The following is a 24,673-nucleotide window of genomic DNA, read 5'->3' on the forward strand; positions in this document are numbered from 1 at the left end:
TCTAGATTCTTGTCCTGAAGTCCTAATCTGGTAGCTTTTGTGGTCTTGCAAGCTGTCAGATCAATAGGGGACTTGAGTGTCATTGTAGACATGAGAACAATGGACTGAGGGAACACACACACACACACATCCTTTCAGATTACAAGATATCTGACTACCCTGACTTCCACCTATGGGACATGAGCTCTGCCATGTCCTCCTGCTTCTTCTGATGACTGGAACCTTGGGATTCTGACCCGAAGTTCTGCCTGGATGAATGAAGCAAGAAGACATTCCAGAAGCTTGTCTGAAGTGACCTCCAGTGTGAACTGGAAAAAGGCAGTCAAGAATGGTTGGCTCTTGTAAGAGTAGATGCTGAGGCTCTGTGGAAAATAAGAAATTTGAATGAATAAAGCAGTGGTCATAGATCTCCTGTAGGCTGTTCTAGGCAGAGGGTCTCAAGGATAGTTCCTGAGTAACAGACAAATAACTTAGTCCATTTTTGGCCCACATCTCCTCTGACTCCTTGGTCTGTTCAGTCACAAAATGTACTCAACATTCTTTAGCTACTGTTCCTCTGTAACCTTAACAATGTGCACAGAAAAAGTCATGACACACCATCCAAAGGCCAGAATATTATTTCATTTACACTGTTTCAGTTTCTTCCACCCTATCCCCGAAGCCAACAGTTTTCCCTTGTGTGTGTGGCTCTTATCTCAATCTCCCACCCTTTTCAAGCCACTTTTTTTTTCCCTCCACTGAGGAGGCCCCGTGCGGACACTTCAGGTTGTGGGTCTCTGCCCTGCAGCACTGGTGCTCCATCCTTCGAATTATCTGAAAGAAGCAAAAAGGAGAGGTTGGTAATCTATGTATATGACTTTCCTCTGCATCTGCTTTGGAAGAACAAGTAAGTGTGTGTGCACATGCAGGGGAGGGGGAAGGGGACCTGCTTGGCCCCACAAATGAAAACATGATGTGTAACCATCATAAAAACAGCAGCAGCAATAGCAACAGATAAAGAAAAAATCTCAAGGAAAAGAGACACCACCCAGGGATCTGTCAGCAAATTCGCACCCCCAGTCTTCCGTATTATGTTCTTCTCCCTCAGATGTCTTGACTTCACTTATTTAAAGGTTTTCGGGCCACCACTGAGGACTTCATTTTTCCTGTTCAGGAAAGGCGAGGGTAGATTGCACATACTTAGCTGGGAGCCCACAAGCGAGGAGATCAAAGCAGATTTCAACTCATACATGCTCAGAACATCTTGTGCGGAATCTGAATAGCAGTGGGAGGAAACCAATAAATGAGCCAACTGCTGGGTTTGAATCCAAAATCCATAGCTGGCAATGCTTTTATTGGAATCACTGAAGAATAGTCCAAAAGGTGATACCCAGGTGAGTTTTTAGGGGAAACCTCTGTCCACACACCTTATATTCTAGTCCACCAACAACTAAGGAAGCCCCCTGGTTATCTCTGGGCCAATCTTTCTCTCTCAGTCCAATCAGGTTCCCAGGATAGTTGCTGTTGGGAGAAATTGGAGGAGGAAGTACTCTTTGTGCTTGCCTTGAATTTTTAAATGAAAGGGAGGACAAATTGCTAAACAAATATTCTTCCTTAACTCACAAGCTTGCATAATTTTTGTCTTTGTCAGTTATAGAACTATTACGGTAGGTCTAAGGATGAATGTTGGTTTTTCTTTCTTCCTCAGAAAGTCTCAATTTTTCCCAAGACAAAGTGAGCCGTTTGGACAGGACCTTAAAAACATCTTTCCAAGTGCACCTACAAATTCCTGGAGTGCTTTTAAAAAGTGGCCGGCATAGCATTCAATCTGCCTTCCTCCACTCCTATTTTTTATGGTCCTGTGAACAGTGTTAATGAAGCTACTTTTAATAGTCTTGCGCCCTGTTGGTCTTTGTGAGAAATCACTTTTTTTTTTTTTAATTTCTAGCCAGTTCAAACTGAAGGTGGTTTAAGTCTCAGCCAGCAAAATACTTGGTTATTGCTGTTGAAGCATTGCAGAAACTGAAATCCTATACTTACCCAGCCAAAGTAAGCGCAATGTGGCACTTCTGGGGAAAGGAGCCTCTAGATAGTTGTGCTGGGAGAATTGCCTCCTGGTCCTCGCATTGTGGTGCTAAACACAGATGATTTTTCACCACCTGTTCAAGAAATAGTGTTGTTTTTTTTTAGATTGATCTTCAACGGGGTTTGAAGATTATTAAAACGTCCCCTGATCAAACTTTTTTAAGCATTACTTTTTAAATAGAAGTAACTTTTGGCCAATGGAACCTTTGCTCTGGGAATACAGAATTTGCAAATATGTGGTACCCTATTTATTTGAAGTACTTCTGTTACATATATCCTTTACATACTGCTCAGATACTCAGCTATTGATAAAATGTAGATCCAAACCAGCAATCTCTCTCCCTCTCTGTTTTCCCCCACTCTCTCTCTCTCATAAAATTTTATTAAAAGTTTTTTCAAATGAGTGATTTCTCAAAGGTACAATTAGGACCACAGTATTACCTACTACTGCTCCAGAAAACATCAGAAAAATTTACCATGTTTTTTTTTCCCCCATTATAAAAAGCTCCATTTCATTCATAGCCACCCAAAAGTAAAACCTGAATATCTACAGAGATTCTCAGCCATCCAGGTCATGGTTGTCACAAAGGTGCTTTTGCATGGGGCAAAAAGTCCAGTTGCCTCTTGGAAAAGCACCTTTGGGATAAAATCTGAATAGTTATCGCCTTTGGGGTAGCAGCCATTCTCCCTCTCTCTCTGCCTTAGACTGGAAGAGGGAAAGAGTGAACCGCCTCTACAATCTTGCCAAAACAAAACAAAACAAAACAAAACAAAACAACCTGGACCAGTTTATGAAGCCCACTTTCCCCCCCCCCCAAATAAATAAATCAAGACTGTGTCCAAAACCCTCCTCACACACGCGTGCGCGCGCGCACACACACACATAAATATTCCATTGAATTGGGCAGAGGAGAGCAGTCTTAGTTTTGACCAGTAAATATTGGGTTCGGATTTCCAATACACTCATCCATCCACACAGCGCTCTGGACCGAAACGCGCCCGCCCGCGGAATTTTAGCTGAGATTTGTGTTCTGTTTCAATAGAGATCGATTAGGCAGAAGGTCCCCCCTCCCGGCTGTGCCTCGTTCTGTTCCAAAAAGCAGAGCGCGCTCAGCAGCCTTGCCTCTGCTAGCGGTGCCGAGATCGCATTACCTTGCCTTGCAAGGCAGTTTGCAAACGGGGCGCGCGCCGTCTCTCTCTCTCTCTCTCTCTCTCTCTCTCTCTCTCTCTCTCTCTCTCTCTCTCTCTCACACACACACACACACACACACACACACACACACACAGAGAGAGTGCGGGCGCACATACCGACAGACTAAATTAATCCAGCGCTCCCTCGTTCAATGTGTAAACCCTGCTAAATCATCAATCGTGGCACGAAATATTTTCAATCCATGAAGGGAAAGTTTATGGAATGGGAGGAGAGGGACAGATTTATCGGTTACTGACCAGAGTTTGGGAATGGGCCGTCGGCTGCTGGCTCCACTCGCTGGACATGGCCAAACCCTAGGAAAGGCGGTGGCTCTAAGATTTTGGGACAGGGTCACTGGTGGACAAGTGGGGGCCGGGGACAAGCCATAGGTGTTTGTTTTTTCCCTCTGGGGGGGGGGAGAGACACTTGAAAATATTCTTGTCTTTAAATGCCGAAATTCTACTTTCCTTCTCATCCGTGTTTTTTTTTTTTCTTCCTTTCGAGGGTTTTCAATCCTATTTCAGAAGTGTCTGCGAACCCTTCGTAGGTAATAGGCTTAGAATGAGTAGGAATCGCACTGAATAGCACGGAAGGAATCTGGGAAATGCTTTTTAACTAAATACAAATTCTCTTTGGAAGGAATAAAGTTTGAAGCCTGTATTTTTCCAAAGGAAAAAAAAAAAACCCAGCCGTATCTATCGCGATTTAGGCACCCCGCTCAGGGATAGATTTGGCGCACCGGATGGAGATGGGAGGGATTTGGTTCCTTAAAATATGTACCACGATTTACAAGTAAGTACGACTTACTTCCACCAGATTGACTAAATTTTGGAAACTAGACCCATAGATGTCCACTAAGCTTGCTTGTCAACCAGCCCAAAGAAGTAAAAAATGGCCCGCACCTACCCAACGTAAAGGGGGATTCTTTTGCAAGGCGCCACATGTTAAGGAAGGAGGACTGCTCTTTCCTATTATGCCTTGGGTAAAAGGAACGGGGTTGCGGTGGAGGAGAAATACAACCTGGAGTAGTGGTAGTAATCCACCATTCGAATAGAGGTCGGGGTGCCCTCCCCCTTCCCCCCCGGCCAGCGAAATTGTCTGGCAATCCCCGGAAGCACCCCAGAAGTGCGGCTGAGCTGGGGGGGGTGGGAGGGCAGAGGAAAAGTAAACCCGAGAAAAGGCTGGTTTGTTTGGTTGTGTTGCGTCCTTTGATAGGGTACAACAGTCTGGACTCGCCGTTTTGTTTTGCAGCGCACCAAACGCCCTGCTTTCCCCCCTAACACGACCTCAGCTAAAATACATTGGCAGTCAACTAAAATGAATGCCCTCTTGAGAGCTGGCAAGGAACTCGGGAACGGTTGGAGGCCTGGTATACTGCTGTTGATGGCCTCGCGGCCTTATTTTATCCCACGGGCTTGAGGATGAAGTGTTGGGCGGTAAGGAGACGGCTCTGCCAACAAGGATGGAGACCTAAAAAGGCGACCTCTTTCCGACAGCCCAAGCTTTCCTTTCTTTCCCACCCACCCCCCTTTCCAGTTCTCCTCGAAAGCTGCACATTTTTACACCTTTGGGGGGAAATGAGGAAGGGCTGGCACGGGACAACCCTTCCTTTTCAAAGTTTTCCTCCTTTTCTTTTTTTTTAACCATCTTCTGAAATCAAGACTTCGGGCGTGATGGCCAAGAACATTTTGTGCTTCGGAGCCAATTAGCGATATCTACCATCTTTGGCCCATAACGACGACAACAACAAAAAAGACACTACCCACCCGTGATGTTAAAGAGAATCCTGACACAATGTGCCATTCAGCCCACATGTAGGGAAGGGAGAACTGTCTAACCCATTATTAAGTGTGGATAAAATAAAAAGATTTTTTTGGGGGGGGCGACAAATACAATTTTAAGTTCGGGGTGCCCTGCCTTCCCCCCCCCCCAAACCTGGAAGTTGTCTTGTTTGGTACAGTTTTCCAGACACTGTTGAGTTGATATTGTAGCCAGGAAGTCACACTCGATATACATGCGGCTAGATCTCTAGCATGAAAAGGGCTCTTTGGATCCTGGTATCAGGGACTAATAAGCAGCCCATCATAGGCAAAGTTACCATCATCATCCTCACTCTTACCTTCACCGTCTCTTTATATTTGTTTCATCTCCATCTACCAGAAAAGGTTGGGTTCAGTGCATGGTACTTTTTCTTCCGCATTTTGTCCAGTAAGGGCTGAAATATGATGAATGATCCTGATTCACCCACCATTCGCTCCAGAGTAAGAAGGGCTTCCCTTTCAGAATCTCCCTGACAGGTCATCTTATAATGCACACATTGGGGAAGAGGTCCTGGTTATGTCCACGAACCCAAGGTGTATGTTGCGTGTTCTGGATTGAGGATTTCATTTGGGATTTGGAATTTAGTTCTGTCTTATTTTCTACCTTTCCTGTAAATCGTCGTTGATGATGGCGCTGAGATGATGATGGTGATGATGATGATGATGATGATGATGATGATGATGATGATGATGATGATGATGATAGAAAATGGGAGCAAAGAATATTTCTTTTCCACCCCACATCTTTTACATATCAGTAGACCTGAGAAACCATTCTTCTCCTCTTTTACCAACTGCAAATTCTCGCAAAGCTTCTTAACTAGTGAATAAAGTGAAATGCCACATTCTGGGCTATTCAAAAGCAACAGATAAAACTTGAAGAGATGCTAGGAATGCTGTGGGATCTCAAGGCTATTTTCCCATCAGCCTTTTTCTTACTGAAACATTTAAGAACACTTCCGTTTTAAATGCATTTCCTTGGGTGGTGGGGGGAGTCCTCTTTTAAAGGACTTTTAAATGTTTTCTTTTTTTACTTTATATTTTCATCTTCACGATTTTTTAAAAAAAAATGCCAGCCAGTTCAATTATTGATTTAGATTGGGGTGGGTGGTTGGAGGGAGAGGATCAAGGAGTAGCACAAACACTGCAAGTTCAACTTTACCTCTACTATTTAATCTCCTTTCCAAAAACAAGAAATCTGGGGAAAATGCAAAGAATATTCTCTGCTGGAAAGTAGAACATGAAATAAACGCTTCCAAAATAACAGCCCAATTCAATTCGGCTGTGAGATCCACTCCTTTCATGGCAGCGTCTTAAATTATCTCCCAGTTTTCCTCATATACAAAACTTAGCTGGGTGATATTTTGTTTGCCCTAACTAACAGATTTATATTTCTGGCAACAGATGGAAACAATTTTGATTTTTAACTGCTGAACCTGAGAGTTACGAAAACAGGAGAACACTTACTGGTTGCTTCTTTCTTCTTTACAGAAAGGGGAGGGGGAGCTTGAGGGGAGGCTGCAACCTGACATCACTTCTGCCCTTGATAAGGCTGAACTGTTTGTCGGCAGATCTTTTAAACATCCATCTAAGACTGCAACTTGATAAAGACCTGCGCTAAACACTAGCCACATTTTTCCTTCCCCCTCCCATCTGTCTCTCTCTCTCCCTCTCCCCATTTTAAATTCTCTTCGCTGATGAAAAGTTCTGAGACTCTCAAAGTCTGCAACGATTTTCTAAACCTTTAGTTGATAATAATCAGCGCATTGCCTTTCTCCTCACATTCAGCATACCTATGGTGGCTTCAAGTATACCCCTACCTAAGTAAGGAACCTCTTGCTCCCTGGCTGACAATGTTTAGGGGTGTTTAGAATTCTAGCTTAAAACTGTCAAATACATCCAATCCCCCAAACTGTGCACAAACTCGCTGCAAAGTCAAATGACTATGTCTTCCCATATACAAAATACTCACAACGTTATTAATTTTTTTTTTAAAGTATATACCTCCTTCAGGCGGTAAGGCACATTTTCGGTAGGACCAGCTACCTGTTAACTTGAAAATAAAACCCACTGCGCTCAATATGGCAAATAATTTCCAAGTAAGGGTCCATATAAACCTTCAGTTTGGAGCTCGTGTCCATAATATTAATACAAACCTCCCTTCCTACGAGGCACGTTTTGGGACCGGGTTTAAACACATACATACAGTTAGGAAAACGCGCCAATAAGTAACGCAGAGAAACCTACGCCCTTTCCAAGGCTTTTTAGTTTGGTTTGGTTTGGTTTCTGTGTGTTCATCAACATTAAAGAAGATCACACTTAACGTTCGGAAAATATTGTTATTTTCTATAATGGAGAAAATTGGACTCCTGTGAGTTAGATCTGTGGTTTTTAGGGATAGGATGCAAATTGGACTGACACCACTTTGCACTTTAACAATCGGATTTCGTCAGGATACAAGTTGTTTGTTTAACCCGACAGCTCCGTGCACCCCGTCGCATGCTTTACACACTCATTAAAACGATTATTCACGACCTGTCGAATGTTTTCGAGTTCATTCACAGAAAAGAGAGCCAGATAGGATCCAAGCAGACGCCGCCCTCTACTCTTCCCGTGATGTGCTACCATCTTTTTTTTTTTTTTTTTTTTTACGATTTTAAAATAAATTATTAACTCGTATTGAATAGCGTTATGAAGTTGGGATCATCATCTGGCTCTATTTCCCAATACTTTGTTTTGTTTTTAATTTCTCTAACTCAGATCCTTAAAACTTTAGAAGTTGCATTCAGGGCTAGGAGAAAACATTTTCAGGTTTACTCCTATGGAAACCCTCCAGAACTTCTAGGGAAGTTCTTTCCAAACATCTGTGTCCCAAAATGATTTTCCATTTCCCCTGGGAGAATCCTACCAGGGATTTCCAATAGAAATGACTTAGGGATTGCAAGACTTTTCAGAAACAGTTTTTGACACTTCTTGGCTGGACCCCAAACAAACTTTCCTTTTTCCAACTTCTGCAACCTTGGGCTCATACAAGAACATTGAGGAACTTACCCAACTAATAAACCTATCCATAGATCCACCGGTTTAAACTATTACACAAGAGCACAAGAGGAGGGGTGAGGATTACCTGTCGTTCCCTCACCCCCCCACCCCCCACCCCGTCCAATCTCAGCTCCTCCATACGGAGGGTTCCGAGAATCCACATGCGAAACAGCTGTGTTGTCGGGCCAATTTTTTTTTTTCCCTCAATGCAAATCTTTGCTACGGTAGTTGCAAAGGAACCCCAAAGAGACTCGAAGGCACGGGAAACTCTGCAAGTCCGTAGGGTATACCGCTTCCCACCGCCACAAGCCCGATTCGAAGCCGGAGGGATTTATGCAGAGAAAGCCTGTGTAAGATCGACCGGCTCCGTGCATTGAGGCTTGGCGGTGCTTTTTCCAGCCTCTACTCCTCGCCTTTCTTCCACCAAAAAAAAAACCCTCCAACCCTAGGAACAAAAGGACTGTTAGAAGCCGGCAAACCTGGGATTTTCTCTCTCTCGCTCTCTCTCGCTCTCTCTCGCTCTCTCTCTCTCCCTCCCTCCCTCCCTCCCTCCCTCCCTCTCTCTCTCTCTCTCTGAACGCCTGTTCTAACTGGGAAAGAAGTACAGAAAAATTGCCCTGGGGAGGGGGGGGCAAACAACAACTGCACCATTCAAGAAAGTTTGTGATCCCGACGCTTTCCTTCCCCTTTTTCTGAAGGGAAGCTGATTGCTGTGTAAAACGAAAGGCTTCGACTCCAGGGTTGTGTTGCTGGAGACTCGCGCACGTCTGAAAACAGAACGAGCGAGCGAGCAAGTACAATATATATATGGTTTTCTGCCTTATTTTTTTTCTCCCTCCTGGATTATAACGTTATCCAGCCATAAAAGCAGGCTTTATCACTTCCCCACAACAACGATAAGGAAGGAGAGGAACCGGCTTCGTCGCTGCGCTGCAAGCTTGAAGCTTGGTCTTCTAATATCTCGAATGCGGGTTGATACAGAGAAATAATAGAGCCAGGAACTCTTATAGCGCCCCTTGAATTTATCTGCTCGGATTGGGAAGGTGGGGTGAGGTGGGGGCTTTTTTTGTTGTTTGTTTCTTTGTTTAAAGTTCTCAGCAATTAAGGTTATCTTTCTTAAATTAGAAGGAAAACATAAACAAATGCAAAAGTGCCGTGAGGAACGGGGTTCTCTCCCCCCTCCCCCATTCAGATGAAATGCTGGAAGTCCGCAGTCAGCAAGGGCTGCTTGTAAGTAAGGCCCATCATCCGCTGAGCTGCGAAGAACAGCTGGGCCGGGCCTATTTTTTCCAGGCGCGGGCTCATCCCAGGTTCGTTGCAGCCATTGAAATGAAGTGCATAAATCCCGCACGTGAACTCTCCGGATCGATCAGGAGGGTAGCCAGTTCTTATTCTGTGGCGGGCGATCGATTTTTTTGTCTCCCCAGTTCAACCTACCGGGATGACTGATCTGTAATTATTAGGATGGGGGCAGCCACGGGAGCGGGACGGGTGGGGGTGGGCGGAGAAGAGAGAGAGAAAGGCGAGGTGCTTTTTCTTTTCACCTGCCTGGTTTACTGACAAACGCAAGACGCAAACACAGAGAAATTTCCCTTCCGTCCCCACGACAGGAAGGCGAATTTCTATCGCACCAAAAGAAACAACGTGGGATAAATCGAAAAGATTTTTTTGAAACCCTTTTGCAAGAAATGCATCTTGGAAAAGAGATGCGGCCGTTTATAATAAGGTTTATTTCTTTCTCTTCTTCTTCCGTCCCCAAACCTTAAATTATGCGATGGGAAAGACATACTGATTTTTGGTGGAAACTGGTTTCCACATCCCCTTCCTTGCAGTATTAATACAAAACCATCGAGGACGCTACTTTAAGCAGCCCTAATCATTCCCATTTAAAGCCAAACAGATTTTATTCAATTCCCTTTCCCCGTTTCAATTCTCATTTCCTCCCCCACGTGCAACCCTACCCGTTCGATCTACTTTTAAATAAAGTAAGTACAGCTAACTTTAAAGAGAGGTTGTTCTGAAACAACCAATGCCGTAATGCTGAAAAAGAGAGAAAGGGGAACATAATTTCCTACTTTTCCAAAAGTCCACTTTTTTTTATTTCATCCTCCAAAACATTGCTAATTATCTCCTCTTCCCAGCATTGTTTTTCGTACAAATTTCACGCTGGAAACTGACTTGAATGATCACTCAAATGGCACCTTGGGATCCTTTTTGCTTACACCTTATCCCGAATTCCGCAAAAACAGCGAATTCCTGAAAAAGTTGAGAGAATCACTGAAGGCTTTTTTCTTTGATCTGATCGGAAAAAAGGGAAGAGGCCAAACAAAGCGAGGCAAAAAAAATTTTTTCTTCCCATCATCCAAGTCCCTATTTATTTAAACCCGCCAAATTCTCACTAGATTCAAACAATCAATTTCATTTGGCAGAAAAATACTGGATTAATTGATCTACTGAACGAGAAACAGAGAGTGAGAGTGAGAGAGTTATGCCAACATCTTTAAATTAAATAATAACTTAGTTTAACATTGAAGGAGGAGGAAAGGAAGGAAAGAGGGAAGGAAGGAAGGAAGGAAAGAGGGAAGGAAGGAAGGAAGGAAGGAAGGAAGGAAGGAAGGAAGGAAGGAGAGAAAGAGGGAGAGAGAAAGAGAGAAAGAGAGAGAATTATGCCAACATCTTTAAATTAAGCATAATAATTTAGTTTAACATTGAAGAAGGAAAGAAGGAAGGGAGGGAGGGAGGGAGGGAGGGAGGGAGGAAGGAAGGAAGGAAGGAAGGAAGGAAGGAAGGAAGGAAGGAAGGAAGGAAGGAAGGAAGGAAGGAAGGAAGGAAGGAGAGAGGGAGAGAGAGCACTTTGCGTTGGTTCCCTAAACTAAGCCTTCCTGTTACCTTTCCGAACAACGGGCATCATCCCGCCAAAACATTCGAACGACTATTGTTTGCTCGACTATTTGATTGATGGAATTCGGGTGGAAGTGAGAGATTGCTACCTATCAGGTGATAACTCTCAAATGCTGAGATCCCTCGGATCAAGTGAAACATCCTAATAACTGAGCTGAAAATGTATTTGTCAGCCAAATTTACAAAGAGAGGAAGAGGTGGAATTTCAAAAAGCTTTCCAAACTCCTGCTGAGTTAGCAAAAGGGCGTTAGGGTGACAGGAAGAGGGTTGACATGACTTGGCTGCCTCCTTTGGGTCCCTGCCTTATAGGCTAACCACTCGGTTTTATTATTAATTTCTTTCCTTCTTTCCGTTTCTCTGCCCTTCTCGGAGCTTGTGCCCTGCTCCCTCGGGCCTGCCTTCCATTATTGTCCCTGTTTCGGCCTGCCGGAAGCTGGGCAGTAGCGGTTGCCTTGGTTTATGCAACCTGTTCTCCCTTTTGCTGCCATGGCAACGCAACACAAACCTCCCACCACGCTTTTTAAGGTCGCCTTTGCTTGTGGGAGGGCGCGGAAGTCGGCACCGTCTTACGGAGGGATCTCCGGGGAGACCAGGCTTTCTATGGGTCTGACTCCTGAGAACAGAGGTTGGATCCAGGCGACGTCCTGCTTAAAGATAAGCCCCTGACAATGACGCCTGTCTAACTTGTGCCATTCCTGCCAATGGGTTTCTTCTTAGAAAGATTACTTCTGGGGCAACCCACTGAATTTTCTTGTGGGAAGCATTTTAGGGAGGGGAGGGGGGAATACCTGTGACTAGATTTTTTCGGCCTGGAAAAGGAAGCGCTGGTAGTAAACCTATAACGCACAATGCGTAAAGGTAAAAAAAAAAAATGAGGGAGAAAGGAATTTTATATACCCATGTCTTTATAGTACTCAAATTGTCTGCACCTCAAAAATTGAGCTTTACTGCTTGGATATTAGGTATTCCTCCCCCCCCACCCCCCACCCCCAAGGGGAAAAAAATGGCGCCGTGGTCTCTTGCGCTTGACAAGAGCGCCCTCGTCTTGCGATTTAGAAAACGGCAGCACCGCGCCGCTCGTCGGCGGGATCACACGCGCGCGCACGGCGTGGCGGCACACACAGCGCTCCTTAGAAAGCAGACCCATTGAGTTCAACCACGTCTGTCTCCAGGCAAATGCACGGAGGATCGCGGCTGGCTTGAAGAGAGAAACCTGCGAATCACGGCAGGCTGCCGTTCATTCTAAGAAGCAGTGCGGGCAGTTGTTATTATTGTAAAATGGAGGGAATAACAGTTATCTTAGACGCGGAGAGAGAAGAAAGGAGCGAAGGGGGGAAAAAAACAACACCCTGAGTATTTATTTCTTCCACCCTTTCTAGAGATTTTTTTTTTCCACGCTAAAGGTTCAGCCTCTATCTATTCCCTGCAAGGCCCGATGAATCTCTCAGCACCTCATTACCGCTGGCTCAGATTGCATTCAGCAAACGTGTTACCTTTTACTGCGTTTGAGTAACTCAAATTGGGATATTAACAATTAATTATTTTCCTGAGATTTCAAATTTGCAAGAGCAAGGGAATTTTAAAAAACAACACACAATTTGCGGAGCGGAGTACAGCTAGCTTCCTTATTCCCCGTACTGACTAACTGGGGAAGGAGGATAGCAGTGATTAATAAAACAAAAAATAAACCACATATATATGTGTGTATAATATATAATCATTATTTGGTATTTTGATTTTTTTTTAAATAGCCAGACATGATTGTAAATGTAGATGGATAATACTTCACAACCCACAATGCAAGTATAGTCCTTCCTTTATTATACCATGACTTGTATCTCTTTTAATATAATCCTCAATATTGTATCACAAATAGAATAATCTTCATTCCCTGAAAAAATATGCAGGGTTGCAGTCTAAGCCCCAGTCCCAAGTAGAAATAATAAATTTCAGAGAACTCACCCTTAAGCATAGATGCATCTACATGCGGAAGAACTACTAATGCATTCACTATTCAAAAGTCAAATCCAAGCAACGGAGTTCAGGGTATATTAGAACAAGTAGCATATCAGCCCCTGGAACTTTCCAGTCAATAATTTGGTGCCTTTACTATGAAATGTTTTCTACTAAAACCAAGGGATTTTTCTCAAGAAAATACAGGTTGCTATCTAATCAATGGGCCGCTTTTGTTCCCTCATTAAGTATACATATTCAGGTAAGCAGGAATAAGATTGAAATTTCAACTGACTTTTTACTGGTTAAAACATACACCAATCTTTAAAAAAAATCAAAATTCTGTTAAATTACTGGCTAGTTTTCTTATTCTTGAAATAAGATTCTACCTTTCTCCACCTTTCCTGAATTTGCTTAGATTTTCTTAAGTAAATGCACTCCGCTCGGAAATCAGAGGTATTTCAAAGGATTTTTAAAACAATTCTTCAGCCCTCAAAACATGTACATAATATCTGAAAATAGGATTTCCTTTTCATTTTGCATTCTAACACTTCTGAAGACAGAAAGGGAGGTTCTAAAGTATTTTGAGTAGTGCAAAATTCGTTAAAATAACAAAAGGAGAAATGTAGATGTGTAACCCTTATTACAGGGAGGATTCGCCATATAGAATCCCTCCTCCCCCTCCCCCCTTTCAATTTGTTACTACAACTTCTTGGCCAATGCCTTAAACTGGCCTGAAAGTGCTTATTTTGCTCAAATTCAGATTTCTTCAATGCATTTATCTAAACAAATTTGACAGAATAGAAGTTGAAAGTCCCTTTTCCTTTAAAAACAAAACAGATTTTAGAAAAATGTTGTCTTCAGTCCTGCATTTTTTTTTCCCCCTATGCATCAAGCAAGAGAAGAGGAAAGAAGAGATTTACTACCAACGGAAGAACCAATAAATTAGCACTGTGTAAAATTCTGGAAAGCAGGACTAAAAAAAAACCAACAACAACAAAAACAAACCCACGATCGACACTCACCCGCTTGGAAAGAGGTGAAAAGACCGAAACGCTTGAAGCCGGCTGGTGTCTTCTGGTCCCGGCTGTTTCTTTGCGCCACAGGTCATTCTTCCCAGCCGCTTCACAAGGCAAACAAAAGATGTCTCGGCTTTTGGGTCCCCCTTGGCTCTCTTGCCTATTTGGCATGCTGAAATTCTTTCGAGTCTTCCGTTTCCTTGGGAGTTGGGATAGATCTAGGTCAAGGGGAGAAACAGTTGTAAGCATTAGCCCGATCCTTAAGCAAGGAAGAGAAAAGAACGATTAAAAGAGGAGGGGGGGAGATGGGGGCGGATAATAATAATAACAATAATAATAAGAGGAGGGGGAGGAGAGGATGGAGAATTGCAAACGCTTCAAGGGCAGGTCCCCATCAAGCTTGCGGATCGAAGGCAGGTTTTAACCTTTCGCTGGCAGGGGAGGAGGGCGCAGCGAGAGTTGATTTGGGAGTCTGTGTGAGCGTTTGGGGGGGGAGGGAGGGGGCGATAGGACCTGTAAGACGGAAGCCACCCACTGATCATTTTCCCCGTCGCCCTGGGGAGAAGACGGGTAGTAATTTAAAGTTCACCTACCCAGCCACCTTGCTGCGATCTTCCAGCAGGATTTGGTTTCGCCTTCCTGGAGGGTCCCCCTTCTCTTTGCCGGCAGGTTTGGGGGTTTTTTCCCCCTTCCGTTGAGATAGAAAATCGCAGGAACGCCACCGCCCTCCGGGCAGGGTCACCCCCAAGCCGTCCAAAAGAGCCGTAAGGCGCAGTCAGGCGGACCTATGAACGTCTCCTGATCTTCACCTTCACCTTTCGCTAACCCAGAGCTCCCCCACTTTCCGAAGCAGAGATCCAGAACACAAAGCGAGCGCCAAGTCATCCTGCGCAAGTCCTGAGCTAACCCTCTCTCCCCCCCACACACCTCCACCTCCCCACTGCCACCAAGGACCACTGAACTGAGTGGGCCTCCTTGCGGGAGCCTAGCTGGTGGGATCAGCTTTGTCATTTCTCCGCCTCGCTCCTTTTCTTTCCTCCAAGTCACCTTCCCCAAGGCTGATCTGGCTTCAAGGACGGAAGAGAGATTTGCCCAGGACCATCTATTTGCAAAAGTATGCGGGGTGGGGGGGGGAGAAAGAAAGAGCATGCATTCATATGCAAATAAGTCTATGAAGATGAGAAGTTCATCAAAAAAAAAAAAACCCACAAAAATAAAACGGGGAGGGGGGGTGAGGTGAGGTGGGAGAGAGAATGCTAGGTGTTCTGGTCTGGTTCAAATAATAAAACTGATGAGGCTGGAGGTAGAACTGAAGGCCCAAAAACTTCTTCAGGATTTAGAGGACAAGGCCAGGTAAGTCCCACAGGATGGAGAAATGGGTTCAATTTATCCAGACCTAGCAATAAAAATCACGGGAAGAAAAAAAGAAGAAGAAAGAAAGAAAGAAAACTTAGGCAGCCTAAAACAGTGCCCTGGGGATTGAACAAAAGCACCCAGTTCTCATTTTAAAATAAAGCTTTGGGGGGAGGGGTCTTTGGAGGGGTTAAATTGTTTGACAGCTTAAGGTTCCCAGATTTAACTAAGCACCCTTATTATTTCAAAGGATACCAAAAGATCAAGTCCCAGACAAGCACCCCGCTTTTTAAGACTGGAAAGGCCAAACCACCCAGCCTTTCTACCAGTTGAGTTTAACAGCACCCCACCCTCTAAAAAACAATTCCCTTTTTTTCCTGAAAGCACGATTTCTCCTGCCCTTAGCTCTATACTCGTTTACTAGAGAGTAAACTCTGCTAAATCTAATGGCCTTACTCTAAGAATCATGTTGACTTATACTCTAATCATACTTTAAAAATCAACTTCTTAATGACCCACTCTTTCAAAATATCGCCACATCATTTATGATGGAGAGAAGCTACAAATGTACCATTTCTTGTGACAGGCTGACTAGTTACTGACTAGTAACTTCCAAACAGTTTTAAATTTAACCCAAACAATTTAAATATTCGAATGGCGGGGGAGAGAACAAGGAGACCACTTTAAAAAGGTACATCTAATAGGTTATCTGCATGCCATGGCCATAGTAGTAACAAATTATAGTGGATGTAATTACACGGGGAGATATTTAAGGGATATATTGGTAGCATTTATTCAGAAAATCCAGAATCTGAATCTTTTATTATATAAAGAGCGCGTGAGTCATCTCTAGAGAAAAAGAAAAGGTTTAGTAGTTTGGTTGAGAGTTGAAGGTAGATAGATGATATAAGAGAAAGTTTGTGAAAAGAGTTTGGGGAGAGGAAGCTGATTGTTTTCACAACCAATACAGAAAAGACACAGCCTAGTTATCTAGCTCCTTCCTTCCTTCCTTCCTTCCTTCCTTCCTTCCTTCCTTCCTTCCTTCCTTCCTTCCTTCCTTCCTTCCTTCCTTCCTTCCTTCCTTCTCTCCCTCCCTCGACGGCATTTGAAAAAGTACTTTGCAACTACAATAGAAATAATAATGAGATAGGTCGATGCAACAGTTAGGACTCCTTCTCCTCGGCCGGGATACCCGCCCCGCATCCTACGAGAATGTTTTTTTAAAAAAGGAAGAAGAAAAAGAAATGACACCCGAATGATTTAATCCACATCAACCCGTTTCAGAAAGCGGCATTTGAACAACAAGCGCCTGTTTACACCTTCAAGATGAAATGCGTGCGGAGAAACCCACCATCGCCCCACCTTTTTCTCAGCCATGATTATCCACCAAGTTTACCTAATTAATGCTTATTAACCAACGGGGGGATTCCCCCCTCCTATGTCTTTGATTAGGCTTGCAATTATTGAACCAATCTGGCTTCTACATACCACGTCCCCCCACCCTTTCCAGACCTATGTCTGTACTCACATATTCACACATACGATTTGGAGCACACCCATTATATCTCTACCCCCACCCCCAAAAAAAGCACTATGAAATAGCAGGATTAATCCTTGCTGTTGGGTTTCCCACAAGAGTTAGATAACAACACACCAGGTACTTTGTCAACTGGACCCCACCAGACCCTTCTTGCTGATTCGTTTGGCTTCAGCAAAAGTGATGTCAGGCGAGGACTCTATCTTGGAATATAGGTTCAGATATAGACCCAGATAGTTCTACAGATGTTAGATATAAAATCTGTAGACTATGAAGTCTATAGGGGAAAAAAAAATACCAGAAGCACTTTATATTTTTAGTTTTGTTTTGTTTGTTTGATCGATTCTTTCTTTCCTTAAAAAAAAAAAATCAAGATGCTCATTAGATTTTCTAGCTTTGCAAAACTAACCTAACCTAGTTCTAACAGCGGTTGCAAGAGAACTGGATATTGACTTTTACAATGGTTGCTATTGTGTAAGTCGGCTCATCTTCTTGACAAAGTTAAGAAAACTTCGGATCTTCTCAGCTGCCTCCATCTCTCTTTTCTTCCCGATTTATTATGATAAGAACTTCGAATTCTCAAGGTCCCTCAACGCCACCTTTTCGCTTCTTAATGATGATATCAATCTTCCTGCATTTGCTCTTATCACTCAGCCTAGCCGAACTTCTGTTCCTTTTGTGGCGGGCCTTTCTCTCTCCCTCCTTTTTTTTCCTGGGCGGGTGGAAGTCTCCTTTTTAAAGCATTTGGCGATAGCATCTCCAGGAAAGAGATTATTTTTCTTCCCCCGTGGTGAGAAGGGAGCCCGTTTATTGCTTTAACCCGGGACATTTTGCGGACTACACAATTGCAACAAATGAAGAACTTGTTCTCCGCGGACTCTCTGCGGGATCCAATTAGCCGGGGGTGGGGGGTGGGGGGAAGAAGCCCTTGCACAAATTCTGCAGTGATTTGCAAGAACGATTGCCCTCCTTCCCGAAATTGTCCCTAAAACCGGATGTTTATTTACCCCTCTTTGCTCGTGTGGCCACAAAACAAACTCTCAAAAGCAGCATTTCCCCCAGTCTTTTCCAACCAGCAATTGCGTTTGGGTTTAAGAGCTCTGAAGAAGCTGAAGTCTGCCCCTTTCATCGCAGAAATTGATGTCATTCGTAAGGACTTAAACGTTCAGTTCTGCAGAGTCTGTGACATCATTTCAACATAGCTTTCCTCCCCTCCCCCTTTTTTTCTAACAAATCTTTGTACATCGTTCTCTAAAGAAAGAGAGGGAGGGTGGGAGAGAGAGAGAGAAAGAAAAAGAAGGAAAAGATGAAGGAAGGAAGGAAGGAAGGAAGGAAGGAAAGAAAGAAAGAAAGAAAGAAAGAAAGAAAGAAAGAAAGAAAGAAAATATCCCCTCCAAAAAAGCATACATCTAGAAGACTTTTTAAAAATGGCACCAAATATACATGTCTTTTAGAATTTAGAAACGGAATAACAAGAACTGCTTATGTCTATAACTGTACAGACACAACATTCATCCAGTTCACACCTTTACACTCACAAAGGGCCAGGAGGTTTGCTTCGCATCCAAAAGCTCAAGAGAGAGCCCAGACCTAAGCAGCTAGGCCCTGCCGAGTTCAGATGGCTTTATTTATGGGCAAGGCTAGGATTGCAAGGTCTCGTTAAAGTCAACGAGGTTTACCTCCGCAGTAAGCGCGGCTCAAATGCTGGAGGCTTTGAACGACAGCAGCTCGGCTGGCGTTCAAATGGTCCTTAATGTCACCTCCACACGGCTAGCCCTTGCAAGGAAAACTGCTTGTAGTTAAAGCCAGGAGCTTTGCCAGGCAGCCCAACGAAAACGCCAACCTCACGATAGCACAAAACGCCGCGGTTTTGTGGCTGCGCCTGCAAACTGTTTTTCATTGAAAACTTAGCAGCATTTTACTGATTTATAACTTGCAAGCAGAAAAAGACGAGGCATGCTGTATTTCTTTCCTGCCTGGAAATTCTGCCTGGAGCCATTGGTTCTTTGGCCAATACTGCAAAAGCAGCAGGGGCTGGAGAGAAATTCGGCCCTAAGGTTTCAGCTTTAGTTTTTTTTTGTTTTTTTTTTACAGTTTTAAAAGCCTTTTGGGTATTAAAACGCCTGGATAAAAGAGACAAAAGCATTATGGAATATATATGAATTTAGCCTATTTTTTTATTTCTGTGTGTTCATAGTAAACATTTTTTTTGTAAGTGACAAACACGGGCATATGACCACAGTATCACAATCAAGTTTTTTTTTTTAAGACGACATTAACAATCACTCAAATTTATGCGGCATTTGCGCAACACAAGTTACATATTTGCAAGGTTTACCTATAAGTACAATAGGTATTAACATTTCACTACATTTAAAAAAAATAAAGGTGACCTGTTAGTGACCACATACATCTAAATATACACAACACAAACTGAAGGCAATTCATGATTTTCTGTCCCCTCGGATTCACTGAAATGGGCAGTGCTGCAAAACTGAAATTATATCATTCTGATGTATGATATTCCATATTTTAAAGAAAAGAAAACATTTCGCATACTGAGTGCATTTTCTAAAAACCCAATCTTTGGTCTAAAAGTAAACAAAAAGGAGGAAAAAAAATAAAGAGGGGAAATAGCTCTTTTTTTAAAAAAAAAAGTGGAGGACAAAAGAATCCATGGTTAAAACGTAATTCTTGAACTTCTCTGCCAAATTGCTTTGCATCTTATACAAATGACCATTTGCATCATGGGATTTATCCATTTTGTATTTTTATTCCCACGATCTGCACCCAGCAACATATTCATGGTAACTTATAATACTGCAAACATGGAAAATCTAGCAGCCCGGCATTTCTTACCGGAATCAAAATGGCCAAAAGCATTTCAGATATACATCCTTATGAGATTTTAATATTAATACTCCCTTCCTTTTTCCCAAATGCATTGTCTATACGAGGTATTCTTCCCATCTTGCTGACTCGCCTCCCTGGTCTGGAATCATAAACAACCCTTTTAAAAAATGAACAAACGTACAGAAAATGGGGGAAGAGGGGAAAACTTAATAAAAAATACCTGGACTCTTTTTTTTTCCTGGGTGAGTTTTTGTTTTTTGTTTTGTTTTCCTTTCTGTTTTGTTCTTTTTATAGTCTCGCTCTCGTGCTCTTTCTCGCTCGCTCGCGCGCTCTCTCTCTCTCTCTCTCGCTCTCCTTTCACTATCATTTACAACGCAAAGGTGTGTAAAATGTTCACTTACAGTCTTGGCTCCCCTGGAGGTTAATGTATTAACGGGTTGGAGGAAGACCCCTGATTTTGATGTGTGAAATAATCAGAAAGTCCCCCCGACAATCCTGTGGTGAAACTCGGCAAGGAGGGTCTTAAGGACTCGCACGGGAGCGTGGAGGGCGCCTGAGGCGAAGTGGAGGAAGAGGCGGCCCGGCCCGTCATGGAAGAGCTGCTCTGCGAAGTCATGGAAGGGTGAGGGACGTGGGGGAAAAAGTAACTGGTCTGGCCGGCCGCCAGGAGGTTGACCGAGCAGGGGTTGAGGGAGTAGGTGCCCGAGCACGGCACCGACAAGCCGCAGGGCACCGAGGCGGCCAGGGCCGCCGCCGTGAGATGGTGAGTGGCGTAGGGCAGCTCGCCGTTGACCAGCCTGTCCACGCTCAGGCCGTTGGAGGCGGAGAAGGAGTGGTTGTTCCCCAAGGAGTTCTGGGTCAGGACTGAGCTGTAGGGCATGGGGTGGCTGGGGTAAGCCGACGTGCTCCCGTTGTAGCTCAGCGTACTGCTGGCCCGCGGATGATGCAGGGACAGGAAGGGAGACATGGGCCAGTACAAGGAGCCCGCCCGGTCCATGAAGGTCAGGCCGGTGGAGGTCAGGCGGGCGCCCCGCTTGAAGGCCAGCTTGGCCCGGGAGGTGGTGGAGCGTCGCCGGAGCTTGCCGGTGGTGCCCCCGATGAAGACGTCGTCGCTGGACGGGTCCAACATCCAGTAGTTGCCTTTGCCCGGGTCGTCGTAGTGCCGCGGCACTTTGACGAAGCACTTATTGAGCGACAGGTTGTGGCGGATGGAGTTCTGCCAGCCCTGCTTGTTCTCCCGGTAGTAGGGAAAGTTTTTCATGATGAACTCGTAGATGCCGTTGAGGGTGAGGCGCTTCTCGGGGCTCTGACGGATGGCCATCATGATCAGCGCGTTGTAGCTGAAGGGCGGCTTCTCGTACTTGCCGTTCTTCTTCTCGCCCTCCTTGCCGCCGCCGCCATCGGCCCCTTCCTTGGCCCCTTCCGGCACCCCTTTCTTCTCCTCGGACGGCCCTTTCTCCTTGTCGTCCAGCTCGGCGGCTGAGCCGGCTTCCCCTTTGCCGGCCAAGAGGTCCCCTTTGGCTACTACCTCCAGGGGGCCCGAGGGGGCCGGCGCCCCGGCGGCCGCGGCCGCCCCCACCCCGGGGGGCTGCAGCAGAAGCTGGCTCTTTTCTTCCTCCTCGTCGTCCTCCGCTGGGGTGGCTCTCTGAGGCTGCGGCGTCTGGGTTGGGTGGTGGTGGTGATGGTGGTGGTGGTGGTGGTGGTGGTGCGGGTGATGGTTATTGTGGTGGTGAGGATGGTGCTGCTGGTGGCTGTGGTTGTTGTCGCTCTGGACGGCTTCGGGCACCAGGCTATTGATGCTGAAGGACGACTTGGGCAGCATTTTCACTTCTTTCCTATCGCCCATGTCCAACATCACACTCTAGGCAGGAGGGGAAAGTCGCAGAGCCGGGAGGAAGGCGAGGCAACGGGCGCGGCGAGGTCCGTCCTGGAGGGCGAAGCGCCGGGCGGCAGTGAGGCGGCGGGAGCGGCTGGGCACTTGCACACCCACCAGCTCCAGAGCTTTGCAAGGCATGTAGCAAGGACCGGGAGCGCCCGTGCAGGGGATGGAAAAGACCAACTGGCTCCTAGCAAGGGAGCCGGAGCCAAAGCCACGGGAGGGGGGGGCTGAGGAAAGGGGGGGTTGCCAAATGGTTCAAAAAGGGTTTTTTTTCCCCCAAAGGGCACGAAAATATGACTGCGCCCCCCCTTCCAAAAAAAAAAAAAGGCGCCCCAAGTCCTTCTGTCCAAACTACTTCATGGTGCCTGGAACCCCCCTATTCCACCCGAGCAAGGGAGGGGGGGAGAAAAATCAGCTGCCGGGCTGAGGCTGAGAGCAGCAGAGACGGCTTTAGCTACAATTAATTTCCGAGCTACAGACACACACTAGGGCTGTAAAAAAAATTTTGGTTTAACCTTTCTCACCAGCCGTCCAATCAAAGAGCCCGGCGTGCAGGGACGTCTCTCTTCCGGACGCCCAATCAGCGCCGGCTTTTCTCCGCCTCTTCCCCTTCGCTTTTTCGTCGACCTCCTTCCTTTCGACAGCCCTACCGGAGGGCGTAAGGATACCAATGGGAGAGGCGCATCACCGCGGCAGGTTACCTTATACCCGCCTCTTCCTTCTTTTCTCTTTCCTGGCGACTCCCCTCAACACCCCCCCCCCATCATGCCACTCTCCAGTGAAAACCATATATCTATATCTATATATGTATATAGGGTATGGCTGGAGGCACGGATGTATGTCTTGAAACGCCCATATACACGTCTCCTGTTTCTACTTGTGGGTGTAAACCCCGTTTTTTTTTTTTTTGCTGCCGGGCGGGGGGGGTGGGGGTGGGGCGGGGAGGCGGTGGCCGAGAGGAGGGTAGAGGAAATGGAGGCTGAGGAGTAGGAGAAAAAAAAAAAAAGAAAGAAAAGAAAGAAAGGCACTACTTTGCAGAACCAGCCGCGCCGTCTCGCCGAGGCCCAACTTCCGCGGCCTCTCCCGCCTCGGCTCCCGCGGCCGCTCGTTGGCTGGCTTCTTGAAAGAAAAGCGGCCGAGGGGGGGGGGGGAGAAACCGACCAGCCTCCCTTCTGCTTGCGACGCGCCTCACCTGCCGGAAGAGGGAGGGTGTCTGTCCTGGGTCGGCGGGCGTGGACTCGGGGCTGGCGGGCTTTTGACGACGGAGTTTAACGGCAAGGCCCGAGAGCTGCCGGGCGCTTCTTTCGAGTGCGGGCTGGAGGATCGGGCTCGGCCCTTTGGTGGGGGGGGGAGGAGTGAGGGGGGGCTGTGGAGAGGGGCGCGAAGGCCTTAAATAAAATAATAAACGATCCGCAGGTAAATCTTTCTTCGCCCGCTTTCCCTCAGCTCTGTAATCTGGTCCCTCGTGGTGAGGCGACGCCGGGCGAGCCCGCTTGACTCCGAAGGAAAGGCCGGCGAGGCGCCATCCGGACGAAACGGGGGGGGGAGCCCCTGCGTGACTTCCCTTTGCAAAGGCTCGCTTGGACTTTTCCCTCCCTGCTGGAAAAGGCTTTCGGCTGAGGCGGAGGCTGCCCGTCGACGGGGAAGCGGGACTCTCTTCCCGAGAGAAAAACAGGCGGAATAAGCTGCTAGGAGGCTTCGTGACGTTCGTTTTATTCTAAATACCGAAAGACAGGGCGGCTTCCCTTTTTTTTCCCCCCGTTAGGACAACCGACCCTTTTTATTTATTGCAATCTCGTTCGTAAACATAACGCCATAGGTTTTTACACACGTCCTGAGAGCCTGTCTTTTTGCATCGTTTACGCTCGGAATTGGCTGGTTTGCTTTTTGCTTTTAGGGTTTTATTCTCCCTGTGAGAGGACGGTAAAAGGTCGGTTGGATTAAAAAGAACCAACTGCTTTTGTCGCCCCGTCCCTCGCCGTGTTTTTTGTTTTGCTTTAAGTGAATACGGATGGGAAAGACGCGGGCTTGCCGCGGTGAGGGTTTCCTTGAGAAGGGAATTAATCATCCGGATCAAATCCTCTCCCTTCCACCTGAACGGGAGGCGCAGCCTTTTGCTAGAGAAAGGAAGCCCAAATCCAGAGAGCAAAGTGTCCCCCGGGGTGGGCGTGGGTGGGTGTGTATTGCTGGGTGGGGAGGGCAGGGGAATATCCGGATCAAAGTTAAAGCGAAGCTGTCATCAGTTTATCCACATCAGCACGTCAATGCGATCGGAGCGTAGAAAACGTTGAGTTTGGGCTGCAGAACGATGCCGGTTTCAGGAACGGCGGGAGGACAGAGCAGAGAGCTGTTCTATTATTTATTAACGCCAAAGCAAAAAAGAAAAACTATCGGGGAATAACCTGAACCTTGTGAGATAATCTGTGCAGGAGGAAGGGATGAACTAAAAAAAGAAGGATGTGTAACAACAATCATTCCCTTCCCTAAAGCAAGCAGTAAGAAACTGCATTTAAAAAGGATGGTTTAAAGTGATTTAATCCACGAACAACTATTATGTCTCTTCTCCTCCCCCCCCCCCGCCCCCAGAACCTGAGATTTCATCATTCTTCAAGGGCTTGCTGCTTGCCTGGATTAAAATGATGTAAAGTTGGGAGGTGTGAAAGATAAACAGCATTTTGTCATTGTTATTTTTGTTATTGTTATTACTTGCTAGTTAGGACATATGAGATTTTTTTTTTTTTTTAGAAAACTTCCCCTAAATCTCTTTTTCCTCCTCAAAATTCTGGGGTAAGAAGATAGCTTAGGTAAACATTTACTGATGTGGAGCAACCATACTATATGATATGCAGGAAGGAAAGTGTTGATTAACACAGAAGGGGGAAAAAGCGAAATTAGCTGATTGCATGCTCATAAGTGCAAGCTGTCATTGAACTGCTTTTAAAATAGACACAGCTGGGTGTTTGTGTTGCAAAAATTCTTGTGTTTTTGCTAATACTGAAATAAGCATGATTTTGTATACCAAACATTTTCGGATCATTAAAATTTGTAATCTGCTCTGGT

The 24,673-nt window shown here is 45.6% G+C and overlaps 1 protein-coding gene across 3 annotated transcripts; it reads right to left on the reverse strand.

Moving 5' to 3' along the window:
- Positions 1-601: 601 nt before the first annotated feature.
- FOXG1 (forkhead box G1) lies at positions 602-22,822 on the reverse strand. Of its 3 annotated transcripts, none has more exons than XR_015729220.1 (4): positions 22,806-22,822; positions 13,998-14,209; positions 2,020-2,138; positions 602-813 (listed from the first exon to the last, which is right to left on the reverse strand). XR_015729220.1 is itself a non-coding variant. In XM_060687449.2 (4 exons), the coding sequence occupies exon 1, from the start codon at positions 21,587-21,589 to the stop codon at positions 20,156-20,158; it is 1,434 nt and encodes a 477-aa protein (XP_060543432.1). In that variant the 5' UTR covers positions 21,590-22,730; the 3' UTR covers positions 602-813; positions 2,020-2,138; positions 13,998-14,209; positions 14,585-20,155. The 3 variants fall into 3 exon arrangements, 1 of the variants encoding a protein (XP_060543432.1); XR_015729219.1 differs by lacking the exon at positions 22,806-22,822 and adding an exon at positions 14,417-14,563; XM_060687449.2 differs by lacking the exon at positions 22,806-22,822 and adding an exon at positions 14,585-22,730.
- Between the last annotated feature and the right edge of the window lie 1,851 nt (positions 22,823-24,673).

Source organism: Pantherophis guttatus, chromosome 1 (genome assembly GCF_059756535.1).
Source record: "Pantherophis guttatus breed Tessera chromosome 1, ASM5975653v1, whole genome shotgun sequence".
NCBI classification, from domain to species: domain Eukaryota; kingdom Metazoa; phylum Chordata; class Lepidosauria; order Squamata; family Colubridae; genus Pantherophis; species Pantherophis guttatus.

Excerpts from the sequence above, each read along its gene's own strand:
- FOXG1 (XM_060687449.2), bottom strand. The coding sequence starts at position 21,589 with ATGTTGGACATGGGCGATAGGAAAGAAGTGAAAATGCTGCCCAAGTCG.